Source organism: Stegostoma tigrinum, chromosome 22, assembly GCF_030684315.1.
Source record: "Stegostoma tigrinum isolate sSteTig4 chromosome 22, sSteTig4.hap1, whole genome shotgun sequence".
Classification (NCBI taxonomy): Eukaryota; Metazoa; Chordata; class Chondrichthyes; order Orectolobiformes; family Stegostomatidae; genus Stegostoma; species Stegostoma tigrinum.
Window position 1 is genome coordinate 4,306,064 of NC_081375.1, and position 13,127 is coordinate 4,319,190.

A 13,127-nucleotide genomic window follows, 5' to 3' on the forward strand; every position below is an offset into this window, starting at 1 on the left:
ATAGAATAGAATCCCAACATTGTGGAAATAGGCTCTTCGGCCCAACAGGTCCACACTAACCCTCAGAGCACCCACCCAAACCCATCCCCCTATAACCCACCTAATGTACAAATCCCTGAACTCTATGGGTAATTTAGTGTGACCAATCCAACAAGCCTGCACATCTTTGGACTGTGGGGGGAAACCGGAGCACCCAGAGGAAACCCATGCAGACACGGGGAGAATGTGCAAACTCCACACAGTCGCCCGAGGGTGGAATTGAACCTGGGTCTCTGGTGCTGTGAGGCTGCAGTGCTAACCACTGAGCCACTGGGCCGCCCATCAGTAACATAGAAACTCTCCCTAATCTCCCACATCCGACAGGAACAGCACATCACTCTACTGAAGGCCATCACCTACATAACTTTGCTTTTGTGTTGGAGTTACTTTCAGTGTCCTAGTCAATATTTATGGCTCAACCTCATAAAAACAGAATTTCTATCCTGTAACACCATCCTTAGTCTACTCTGCCACAACTCCTCCTTTATCCCTGCTGAAAACATGATAGTGAGGAAGATTCAGAATGTGTTCCTGGCCTTGTCTGAGTGATGCAACCGTGTCATGTTTTGCAATTTCTACTTGCTACTAACTAGCCTCTTAGTTAAACTATGGACATGGACATACATACAATTTAAAATCTTCTTCAGCATTGTTTTCCTCAATGTGGTACTTGAGGCTTACATAGAACATTACAGCATAGTACAGGCCCTTCGACCTTCGATGTTGTGCTGACCTGTCATACCAACCTGAAGCCCATCTAACCTACACTATTCCATGTACATCCATATGCTTGTCCAATGATGACTTAAAGGTACCTAAAGTTGGCGAATCTACTACCGTTGCAGGCAAAGCGTTCCATTCCCTTACTACTCTGAGTAAAGAAACTACCTCTGACATCTGTCCTATATCTTTCACCCCTCAATTTAAAGCTATGCCCCCTCGTGCTCACCATCACCATCCAAGGAAAAAGGCTCTCCCTATCTAACCCTCTGATTATTTTATATGTCTCAATTAAGTCACCTCTCAGCCTTCTTCTCTCTAACGAAAACAGCCTCAAGTCCTTCAGCCTTTCCTCATAAGACCTCCCCTCATTACCAGGCAACATCCTAGTAAGTCTCCTCTGCACCCTTTCCAAAGCTTCCACATCCTCCTTATAATGCAGTGACCAGAACTGTACACAATACTCAAGTGCGGCCGCACCAGAGTTTTGTACAGCTTCACCACAACCTCTTGGTTCTGGAACTCGATCCCTCTATTAATAAAAGCTAAAACACTGTGTGCCTTCTTAACAGCCCTGTCAACCTGGGTGGCAACTTTCAAGTATCTGTGTACATGGACACCAAGATCTTGCTGCTCATCTACACTACTAAAAATCTTACCATTAGCCCTGTACTTTGCCTTCTGGTTACTCCTACCAAAGTGCATCACCTCACACTTGTCCGCATTAAACTCCATTTGCCACCTCTCAGCCCAGCTCTGCAGCTTATCTATGTCTCTCTGCAACCTACAGCATCCTTCGTCACTATCCACAACTCCACCGACCTTAGTGTCGTCTGCAAATTTACTAAGCCATCCTTCTACGCCCTCATCCAGGTCATTTATAAAAATGACAAACAGCAGTGGACCCAACACCGACCCTTGCGGTACACCACTAGTAACTGGTCTCCAGGATGAACATTTCCCATCAACTACCACCCTCTGTCTTCTTTCAGCAAGCCAATTTCTGATTCAAACTGCTATATCTCCCACAATTCCATTCCTCCGCATTTTGGATAATATTTCTACTTTTTGTGATGTTTATATCTACCTGTCCTGATTTCATTTCTGCTAGTATTGTTTCTACTTTAGAATGAAAAGTAATACTTCACTTTTGCTTTTGATGTATTGAAGGACTTAGGCATCAGATGGTAAGTTAGATGTGTTGTAATAAGCCGGGGTGATGGTCTGTCTTCCAACAATGATTTACCCGTCTTTTGCTCCAACCATGGTACACGTTGCCAGTTTGGGATAGTTTGCACTGGTGTCAGATCACCATTGCTGTAAATTAATGGCAATATTTCTTGCATCCAAGTGGTACCTGTTCATATAAAATTGTACAAGTTATTTGGAAGTAAAAACCCAAAATAAAAGGCACTAACATTGTTTTCTTGTATGCAACATGGTATGAGAAAAAGGCCATTCAATTCAAGCCTGTTCCTTTTATACATCAGGGCTCTTTCTCATCATTTGTTTGTCTGAAATTGAGCATTACACACTTACCCTATGTTCAATGAAACAAAACTTTTATCTGCACTAACTAAAATTGAATCTTGCACCCCAGCAGTGACAAAACAAATCAGTTATATTTTGTATTGGAGACAATGGGAACTGCAGATGCTGGAGAATCTGAGATAACAAAGTGCAGGGCTGGATGAACACAGCAGGCCAAGCAGCATCAGAGGAGCACAAAAGCTGACGTTTCAGGTCTAGACCCTTCATCAGAAAAGGGGGATGGGGACAGGGTTCTGAAATAAATAGGGAGGGAGGGGGAGGCAGATCGAAGATGGATAGAGGAGAAGATAGATGGAGTGGAGACAGACAAGTTGTACATTACAAGCAAGCTACAAGTAATGGTTGACGTCCAACATTCACACAACACTTCAACAAAATTTAAAGAGAACAGCCAGGCTGCCTGAGTATGACAGTGTGTCAGTAGACTGAAGATTACGTGTAATGGTATCTAATGTAATGCCATAACGTGATCACCATGGAGTCATACAGCACAGAAACAGACTCTTCAGCTGACCATAATCCCAAACAGAACTGGTCCCACCTGCCTGCTTCTGGCCCATATCTCTCCAAACCTTTCCTATTCATGTACTTATCCAAATGTCTGAACAGTACCGACATCCACACTTCCTCTGGAAGTTCGTTCCACACACAAACCACTAAAAAAGTTGCCTCTCATGCCTCTTTAAATCTTTCTCCTCTCACCTTAAAAATATGCCCCATAGTATTGAAATTCCCCAACCTAGGGGAAAGAGACCTGCCATTCACCTTACCTCTACTGCTCATGGTCTTACAAACCTCTATAAGGTCACCTCTCACATTCCCACGGTCCAGTGGAAAAAAGTCCCAGCCTATCCAGTCTCTCCTTATAAGTGAAACCATCCAATCTCAGCAACATCCTGGTAAATCTCTTCTGGAGCCTCTCCAGCCTGATAATATCCTTCCCATAACAAGGTGACCAGAATGAGACACAATATTTGAGAACTGGCCTCACCAACGTTCTATACAGCCTCAACATGACGTCTCAATTCCTATACTCAAAAAGGTCTGAGCAATGAAGGCAAGTGTGCTAAACGCCTTCCTGACAACACTATATGGGACGTAAACTTCAAAGAATTGTGTACCCGAACCCCTTGTCTCTCTGTTCTACAGCACTGTCCAAAGCCCTGCTTTTAATTGTGTAAGTCCTGCCCTTGTTTGTTTTATCAAAATGCAATATCTCACATTTATCCACATTAAACACCATCTACCACTCCTCGGCCCATTGACCTAATTAATCAAGATCCCTTTGTAATCTTCAGATAACCTTCTTCGCTGTCTACTATACCAATTGTGATAACTAACAAGGGCTTAGAATTTCCTAGAAACATTTCCAGGACTATTGGAGCAAACTGGAGATGCTGTTGGCTTCAAAGGGAGGGTAGGATTAGATGGAGGAATATAAAATCCCTGGAAATCTGGACAGACTAGAAAGGGAGAATAGAGGCCACTGGTGACGGAATTGAGAAGCAGAAGACACTGGGTCAGGGGAATCAGGAAAAGTGGACAGAAAAGTGTCCCCTTCACAGAGGGAGTGGAGAGAGTCTGGATAACAAAGGTTAAAGGGGAGGACTCGTATCAGACTCCGAGAAATAAACCAAATCAATGTTCTCAAATTTCCCCAGTGCCTTTTTTTTCTGTTTCTGGCTCGATCTCACAGAGGGGGCTTGTAAATATACAAGGCTGAATGGCCTCTCTGCACTCCGTTCTGGGAATCAGTGGGAGCTATTCAATCACAGGAGCCCTGGCAATTGGAACCTCCCAGTTGTCCATGTTCCAGCGAACGGTTAGAGGGTGCAGGGACACTGCTGGGAATGAAATAGAAATGGGGATTCCTTGCCAACCAATTTGTGCTCCTGCTGCAATAGCACAGATATATTTTTGTCAACTCTGCTGTGTCTCTGCTCTGTACAGAGCAAACGGAAATAACTTTCACACAGTGAACAGTTGGGACATAAAATACATAGCCTGGAAGTGTGATGGCGGAATGTTTAACTGAGGCATTCAAGAGGGCATTGTTTCAGTTTAAAAAAAATATAATTTTCTAGTGGAAAAGGCAAGGGATTAATGCTGAGTTAAATCACTCAGGATGATCGTTAGATACAATCACCCCTTATGTGTTACTTCAGCAGAGAAAGATCAAAATCAACTGCTCCTTATTAACACAATCAAGAGCTGCTGTAGAGGAGACAGACTATGGAATTCATTCATGTACAGAGACTTAAAACTGACATTGTTCTCCTTCGAGTAAAAGTGGTTGCAGGGAGATTTAATAGCTTTTCAAAGTTATGCAGGGTTTGATAGAATAGTTGAATAACTGTTTTCACTGGCAGAAGGACTGGTAATCAGTACTCGTGTTCAAGTATGTGATAAAAATACCAAAAGGGAAGATTGAGAAATTAATTTTCCCCACTCAGCAAGTTGATGAATAGAACAAATTCACTAAACATTTGGTGAAAACAAGAGTCAATGTCAATTTTCAAGGATAAATTGGACACGCTTTTTTTAAAAAAAACGAAGGTTATGGGGCAAGTGGGTTGAACTATTTGGTAAGCTTTTCAGTATAAAGGCAAATCTTTGAAAAAAGGAAGGTGAAAATAGATTTGATGGAGGTTTTCAAAATTATGAGCGGTCTGCACAGAGTGGAGAGGGAGAAACACTTGTAAATGGGTGGTGAATCAAAGGGGACAGCTTTAAAGAGTTGGCAAAAGAAATAGTGTGAAACTAGAGAAAAATAACTTTCACACAGTGAACAGTTGGGACATAAAATACATAGCCTGGAAGTGTGATGGAGGAATGTTTAACCGAGGCATTGAAGAGAGTTGTTTCAATTAAAAAAAAAATTTCTAGGGGAAAAAGACAAGAGATTAACGCTGAGTTAAATCGCTGAGGAGAACCAGTGCAGCCAATGATGGGGGCCGAATGGCCTCCTTCTGCACCCTAACTATTCTGTATGACTGTGTAATTCGCTGTGCAGGTTTTGTCACCTTTCCCCCAGCCTCCTACCAAAGAGTGCGGGAAATAAAACAGGTATACAAGAACTGCCAGCAGAGGAGCAGGAAAGCTTTAGTTTCTTCAGAAACATCAGCTTTCTTGCCCCTCTGATGCTGCCTGGCCTGCTGTGTTCATCCAGCTCCACACCTGGAGTTATCTCAGATTCTGCAGCATCGGCAGTTCCTACTATCTCCTGACCCGAAACGTCAGCCTTCCTGCTCCTCTGATGCTGCCTGGCCTGCTGTGTTCATCTAGCCCCACACTGTTATCTCGGCATACAAAAATGCTGCAATCTTCAAACAAGTCTAAAGTGACAGCAGTCCACAGATGATGGAATTAGTGTTTACATAACCTCGGTTACGTTACTTATTAGTCAAGGGAAAAGGGGAGCGGGCAGTATTAGTAGATAACGAAGTGTGAAGCTGGATGAACACAGCAGGCCAACACTACTTTTGATTAAACATTCTGGTTAAAGTATCTAAAGGTGTAAGTCTCAGTTTGTGGATTCCGGTGTGGCAGAAAGCAAACACCAGAAAACCTAATTCTAGGGATGAGGGAAATGAGGGCAAAGACCGATATACGACATTACTCAATCTCTAAACAATCCGGTGATACTTTTGAGCCGGAGCAACGGTACAATGTTCCGACAAAGTAATCCCCGCGATACACTTCACCAGTTTCAAAATCTCCCCTTCCCCACCGCGTCCCTAAACCAGCCCAGTTCGTCCCCTCCCCCCACTGCACCACACAACTAGCCCAGCTCTTCCCCTCCACCCACTGCATCCCAAACCCAGTCCAGCCTGTCTCTGAGATAATAAAATGTGAGGCTGGATGAACACAGCAGGCCAAGCAGCATCTCAGGAGCACAAAAGCTGACGTTTCGGGCCTAGACCCTACCTCCCCACCTATACTCTCCCCACCTATCTTCTTTACTCTCCATCTTCGGTCCGCCTCCCCCTCTCTCCCTATTTATTCCAGTTCCCACCCCCATCCCCCTCTCTGATGAAGGGTTTAGGCCCGAAGCGTAAAAAAATACTCCGGACCAACCTGTCTCTGCCTCCCTATCCTGTTCTTCCTCTCACCCATCCCTTCCTCCCACCCCAAGCTGCACCTCCATCTCCTACCTACTAACCTCATCCCACCTCCTTGACCTATCCCCTCCCTACCTCCCCATCTATACTCTCCTCTCCACCTATCTTCTTTTCTCTCCATCTTCGGTCCGCTTCCCCCTCTCTCCCTATTTATTCCAGTTCCCTCTCCCCATCCCCCTCTCTGATGAGAGATCTAGGCCCGAAACGTCAGCTCTTGTGCTCCTAAGATGCTGCTTGGCCTGCTGTGTTCATCCAGCCTCACATTTTATTATCTTGGAATTCTCCAGCATCTGCAGTTCCCGTTATCACTGACACACTTTCCTTCCTCGTTTCTGTCGCACGGCGAGGAATCCTCACAGTGCGGAAAGAAGCCATTCGGCCCATCGATCCCACACAGACCCTGGGAACAGCACCCCACAGCGAGTCCCCCATAAGCCCGCATCTCCCCACGTTGCCCCCACCCCACCGCCTCCCGTTTAACGCTCGCTGCGAGCGGGAGTGGCCCCATTCGGGAGTTTTACCTGATTTGGGGTAAGTGACAATGAAAACATCATCGTCCCGAACGTGGAACCTTTCCCGGGCGTACCTCAGGCTTTCCTCCGAGTGAACATGCGTGGGCAATAACAGCCCCTCAAACACGATGTTCACCTGCTCCTCAGCCATCCCGGCTCCTTCGCCCCAGGCGCAGGAACACACCGGCTTGCGAGGCAGGCTGACTGGACCCGAGGGCTTCACCGCAGGGTCTCCTCGCACAGAGGCTGCCAGCAGTTTGCTGCTCGGTTTCTTGTCGGGAATTCTGCGGCGAGACCCAACCCTGAACTCCTGGCTGTGCCTCTAACTGGCTGTATATATATGTGTGTGTGTGTACGCACAGCGTCAGGGCTGTTCTTCAGAGGGGTCACTGAACTATTTCACTTCCGGCACTTTTCACTGTATTTATGTATTAGCGAGTTTTGAGACGATTTGTAGCTCAGGTTGTAGGACAAGCCAATCAGAGACACGCACTAGAATTCCTAGAAGCTTGGCATGCATCGTTTCCCCAATGTAGAGGAAGCCACAACGGGGACAGCGGATGTTTTGGATATTTCTTAAGCATTGATTTTCATTCAGAGTTGGTTGGATTTTGCTGAAGCAAGAGACATAACTCACTATGACGTAGACAATGTCAGAGTTAATGTTTCGCGTCCTGTGACCCTTCCTCAGATCTCACTCTTGACTGATGCTGCCAGACCTGCTGAGCTTTTCCAGCAACTTCGACTTTTGTTGCTGATTTACAGTGCCCACAGTTCTTTTGTTTTTTACGACACAGACAAAACTTGATCTCTGCAGGAAGCATGATGCTGCATTCTCCAACTTCCCTGCCTTTTTGTAATATAATATTGTCTTTTTAGGACAGAAGTGGCTTTTTTTTGTTTGTTTTAACTTTCGCACATACTTTCTATGCAGGTTAAAAGTCTACACCTTTTCAGTTCTCTGCTGCATAATGAAGACTTGGAACAATTTTTTTTATAAAGTAGAAAATCAGTGTGGTTTGTTTTCCAAAATGTGATGTGTAAGTGCAACACTTAACAGTGTGTTCATCAAACAGTGTGTTCATCAAACTATTCCAACCGGAATTCCATCAGCAAACACGTTGATTTGGAGATAATGAAATGAGGCTGGATGAACGCAGCAGGCTCAGAAGCATCTCAGGAGCACAAAAGCTGACGTTACGGGCCTAGACCCTTCATCAGAGAGGGGGATGGGGTGAGGGTGCAGACCACACAACCAGCCCAGCTCTTCCCCCCCACCCACTGCATCCCATAACCAGCCCAGCCTGTCCCCGCCTCCCTAACCGGTTCTTCCTCTCACCCATCCCTTCCTCCCACCCCAAGCCGCACCCCCATCTACCTACTAACCTCATCCCACCTCCTTGACCTGTCCGTCTTCCCTGGACTGACCTATCCCCTCTCCACCTATACTCTCCTCTCCACCTATACTCTCCTCTCCACCTATCTTCTTTTCTATCCATCTTTGGTCCACCTCCCCCTCTCTCCCTCTTTATTCCAGAACCCTCACCCCATCCCCCTTTCTGATGAAGGGTCTAGGCCCAAAACGTCAGCTTTTGTGCTCCTGAGATGCTGCTTGGCCTGCTGTGTTCATCCAGCCTCACATTTTATTATCTTGGATTCTCCAGCATCTGCAGTTCCCATTAACATTGATTTGGAGCCAATCTACCATCCTCTGAGAAGAAGAACAGGAAATGACATCACCAACCCAAGGAAACCTGAACATATAAGTAGAAAGTAGGACATAACACCAGCACTTCGTCGGAGGCTCACTGTTGATGTTACCCAGAATGGTGACAAAACATCTGGGAGCAAACCTTCAGCTCAGTGAACCAGCTTACATCTGGAACAAAATAAAGACCCACTCTTTTGTGGACCGAGAAGAGGAGAGTGCTCTACTGGAGGTAGAAGGAAGACGTCGGGCTGGCTGTGCACCCTTGCAACCGGTGGATCTTAATGCTGGCTTCGGCCTCACGCTGGTTCAGGGGAGCAGCCAACCTGCAACGATGGCGGCAGCAAGTGCTCGTGCCCCAGGTCAGGGGGTCCGGAACACCATCCGTGTTTCCGTAAAGAAGGTGGATGAAGGTGCACCTGTGGACCGCACCTTCTTCGTGAAGAGGGTCCTGTTGGACTGTTGTGGGTTTGCTGCTGCGGACATTTACTGCCTGCAGGATTTCCCCAGAGGAGGTTTTTACGACGTGACCTTCAGGAGTGCCAAGCTTTGCGAGCGCTTCCTGGAGGTTTTCAAGGAGAAAGGAGGTGAGGGCCCCCTCTCTGTATTGACCGCTGTCCCGCTGTTTGTGATGCCAGCGCAGAGGAGCCGTATGGTGACTGTACACATGTACAACCCGCATGTGCCAGCAGTTGATGTCCTGACCTTCCTCAGAAGGTACGTGAAGGTGGAAGGGGACCTAACTGACATCATGGACCCCTTTGGCACCTGGACCAGTAAGAGGCAGGTCAAGGTGAACATTGTACATCCACCGTCCAGCTTCGCAATCGGCGGGAGAAAGGGCTTCCTGACCTATGCAGGGCAGCCTAAAGTCTGCCATGCCTATGGTAGGTCAGGTCACGTGGCGGCCGACTGCAAAGCCACCATCTGCAGGAACTGCAGGGAGGAGGGACACCTTGCAAAGGATTGCCCACAAGAAAAAAGCTGCGACCTTTGCGGGGTAGCGGGCCACCTCTATAGGGCATGCCCGCGGCGGGGGACCACCTACGCCCAGGTCACCGGCAGGGGCAATGCGGGGCTAGCACCCCCGGAAGAGAGGAAGGCACCAGGGCCCTGAAAGGACCCCACTAATGTTCAGGAGGGCCAGGTCGTGCAGGAGGGCCCGAGGCCAGCAAAGCGCCCCTCCAGGCTCCACTCCCACCCAACAACCTGGAGTCGATGGAGGCATCGACAGGTGACCCAGGGGAGTGGACGACGGTCCGGAAAGCCCCCCGGAACTTCCAGGCGGGAAGGAGGAAACAGCGCATCCCCAGCCTGACCCAGAGCTGGACTCTCCTGCCTCCGTACCCCCGACGGGGGGATGCCACCTGGAAGGCAGCATGGACGGTTTGCTGAGCCCGGAGAGCGTCCAGCAGTTAGCCCAGGCAATGGGCATGAAGGGACAGATGGAGGGGCTGGACCTGGGACTTGGGGAGGGTACTGCGGTCACTGCCCACAATGGGGGTACGAGTTGCGAGCATTAATGTGCGCAGCGTCAAGTCCACCGCAAGATGTGTGACCACGTTGGCCTACCTGACCACCGTCAAGGCGGACCTCCTGTTTCTGCAGGAGTGCGGGATACCGCACCTCGGCAGGTATGGGAAATGGTCCGGCGCCTGGACCTGTGGGCCTTCGATCTGGTCGGGGGGGTAACGACTGTCGCTCCTCGGGCCTGGCTATTCTGCTGCGGGGGCGCAACTTCACCATCTCTCAAGTTCAGGAGGTGGTGGGGGGGGCACCTCCTAGTGGCTGACATCACCTACAGTAACGCTCCCCTGAGGCTGATCAACGTGTACGCCCCAGCGGTATGGAGTGAGCGGTTGGCCGTCCTGCAGCGGCTTCCACCCCTGCTGGCTACGTCCAGGCCGGTCATCCTAGGCAGAGACTTCAACTGCATCATCGATGCAGATGGAAGATCCAGCGTGGGGACAGCGGGTGGGGGGATTCAACTGGACGTCACGTCCAGATTCCTGATGGGCACGGTGAAGGATGCCAAACTGCTCGACGTCTTCAGCACCCCTGCAGACGGAGCGCAGCGGAGGTACACCTGGTCGCGGCCAGACGGGTCTATCCGCTCAAGGATAGACTTCCTGTTTGTGTCACGGACGTTCTCGGTCAGGTCCACCGGTGTCGAGCTGGTGTTCTTCTCTGACCACTGCCTCCTGCTGGCCGACTGTCACTCATAGGACGACCAGCCGGCCGGCAAGTGTGTTCGGAAGGCAAGAGAGAGGCGGGGAAAGCTGTCGCGACTGCAGAAAAGGGTGCAGAACCTGCCCCTTCTGCAGTTGATGGGGGTCGATGTCACGGAGGACCTCCGCGAGGTGAGGGGCCAGCAAGCCTCGCTGTTCGCCGCGGAGGCCTCCAGGATAATCTTCCGGTCCAGGGTCCGCTCCGCAGAGCAGGACGAGACGTGCTCGCGTTTCTTCTTTCGGAAGGTGCACAAAGAGAGCTCTGTGCTTAGCCGGCTGAAGGAGGACGACGGCTCGGTGACGTCGTCTTGGCCCAACATTTTGAGGATCAGCAGATCCTTCTATGCTGGACTGTAGAACACGAAGCCCACGGACAGCACAGCCTCCGAGTCGTTCCTGTCGTCTATCACGGAGGTCTTAGACGACGACACGAGCGAGTGGCTGAACCGGCCGATATCCCTGGATGAGCTGGGGTTCGGGGAGGGCAACCACAATTGGATCTGGCTGCTCTACACCAACATCGTTAGCGCAGTCTCGATCAATGGGTGGGAATCGGACAGTTTTCCCGTCAGATCTGGAGTCAGGCAGGGCTGCCCGCTTTCTCCTGCCTTGTTCATGTGCTGTGTGGAGCCCTTCGCCGCATCCATCAGGAAGGACATGAGCCTGAAGGACGTGACTATCCCAGGCAGCTGAGGCCTTCAGGTCAAGACCTCCCTGTACATGGACGACGTCGCCGTCTTCTGCACCGATCATTGGTCGGTGAGTCGGCTGTTGGACATCTGCGGCCAGTTTGAACTGGCTTCGGGTGCCAAAGTCAATAGGGGTAAGAGCGAGGTCATGTTCTTCGGGAACTGGGACGACCGCTCCTTCATCCCCTTCACTGTCAGGACAGACTACCTGAAGGTGCTGGGTGTTTGGTTTGGTGGAGCTGGGGCATGCACTAAGACTTGGGAGGAGCGTATCACCAAACTGAAGCAGAAGCTGGGCAGGTGGACGCTCGGTCCCTCTCCATCGCGGGTAAGAACCTGGTTGTCAGGTGTGAGGGGCTTTCGGTACTGTTGTATGTGGCGCAGGCCTGGCCTATTCCCTGGACCTGTGCTGCTGCGGTCACCCAGGCCATCTTCCACTTCATTTGGGGGTCGAGGATGGACGAGATCCGCAGGGACGCCATGTACAAAGACCTGGAAAATGGGGGAAAGGACGTACCGAACGCCACCGTCGCCCTGACGGCTACCTTTGTGTGCGGCTGCATCAAGCTGTGCGTAGATCCTCAGTATGCAAACACCAAGTGTCACTACTTACTGAGGTTCTACCTGTCCCCGGTGTTGCGAAGGATGGGCCTGGCCTCGTTGCCGCGGAACGCTCCGAGTAGTTGGACCGTCCCGTACCACCTGTCCTTCGTGGAGAAATTTTTGAAGGGAAACACCTTTGACCACAAGGCTGTCAGGCAGTGGTCAGCACGTAGTATCCTCGAGACCCTTCGGGAAAAGGAGAGGGTGGATCCCGTCGTGTGGTTCCCCACGCAGACTGCCAAAGTCGTTTGGCAGAATGCCTCATCGCCAGAACTTTCAAACAAGCACAAGGACATTGCTTGGCTGGTGGTGAGAGGGGCTCTGCCAGTGAGATCCTTTATGCATGCCCGGAATCTCTGCGCCACCGCAAGCTGCCCTCGAGGTGGCTGCGGGGCGGACGAGACTGTCGATCACCTCCTTCTGGAGTGTGCTGATGCACAGGAGGTCTGGAGGGGGATGCAGTGGTATTTGTCTGAGTTCGTTCTGAGCAGCTCCGTGACGTGGGACTCCGTGCTCTACGGGCTGTTTCCCGGGACGCACACCGAGACCAACATCAACTGTGCCTTGAGGACCGTCAGTGCAGTGAAAGACGCTCTTTGGTCTGCCCGCAACTTGCTGGTCTGCCAGCTGAAAGAACTGCCCCTGACCGAGCGTTGCAGACTGGCGCACTCCAAGGTCCAGGACTACGTGCTGAGGGACGCGCTAAAGCTTGGGGCAGCTGCCGCCAAGGCGCGGTGGGGAAAGACCACCGTATGAAACCCCTCGTCCAGAATAGAAAAAAGGGCCCTACCTGGTAACTGGGCCAGCTGGCGCCTTCCCCAACTGGTTAGTGGGCCAACTGGGACTGTGCGGGGGAGACGACTGCCGGGGTGTTTTCTTTGCTTTGATTTTTCTTCTTCTTTGTTTGTTTTTTTTCCTTTAGTTGGTGTACATACCCCCTGGGTAATCTGGAGCGG

The 13,127-nt window shown here is 50.0% G+C and overlaps 1 protein-coding gene across 1 annotated transcript in view; it reads right to left on the reverse strand.

Moving 5' to 3' along the window:
* The window catches only part of LOC125463639 (sulfotransferase 2B1), a 57,485-nt gene extending 50,175 nt beyond the window's left edge, over positions 1 to 7,310 (reverse strand). Inside the window, exons 1-2 of the mRNA XM_048555177.2 lie at positions 6,953 to 7,310; positions 1,908 to 2,116 (exon numbers count right to left, since the gene is read on the reverse strand). Coding sequence (XP_048411134.1) covers positions 1,908 to 2,116; positions 6,953 to 7,094 — 351 coding nt within the window. The 5' untranslated portion in view covers positions 7,095 to 7,310. The remainder of the gene's footprint in view (positions 1 to 1,907; positions 2,117 to 6,952) is intronic.
* Between the last annotated feature and the right edge of the window lie 5,817 nt (positions 7,311 to 13,127).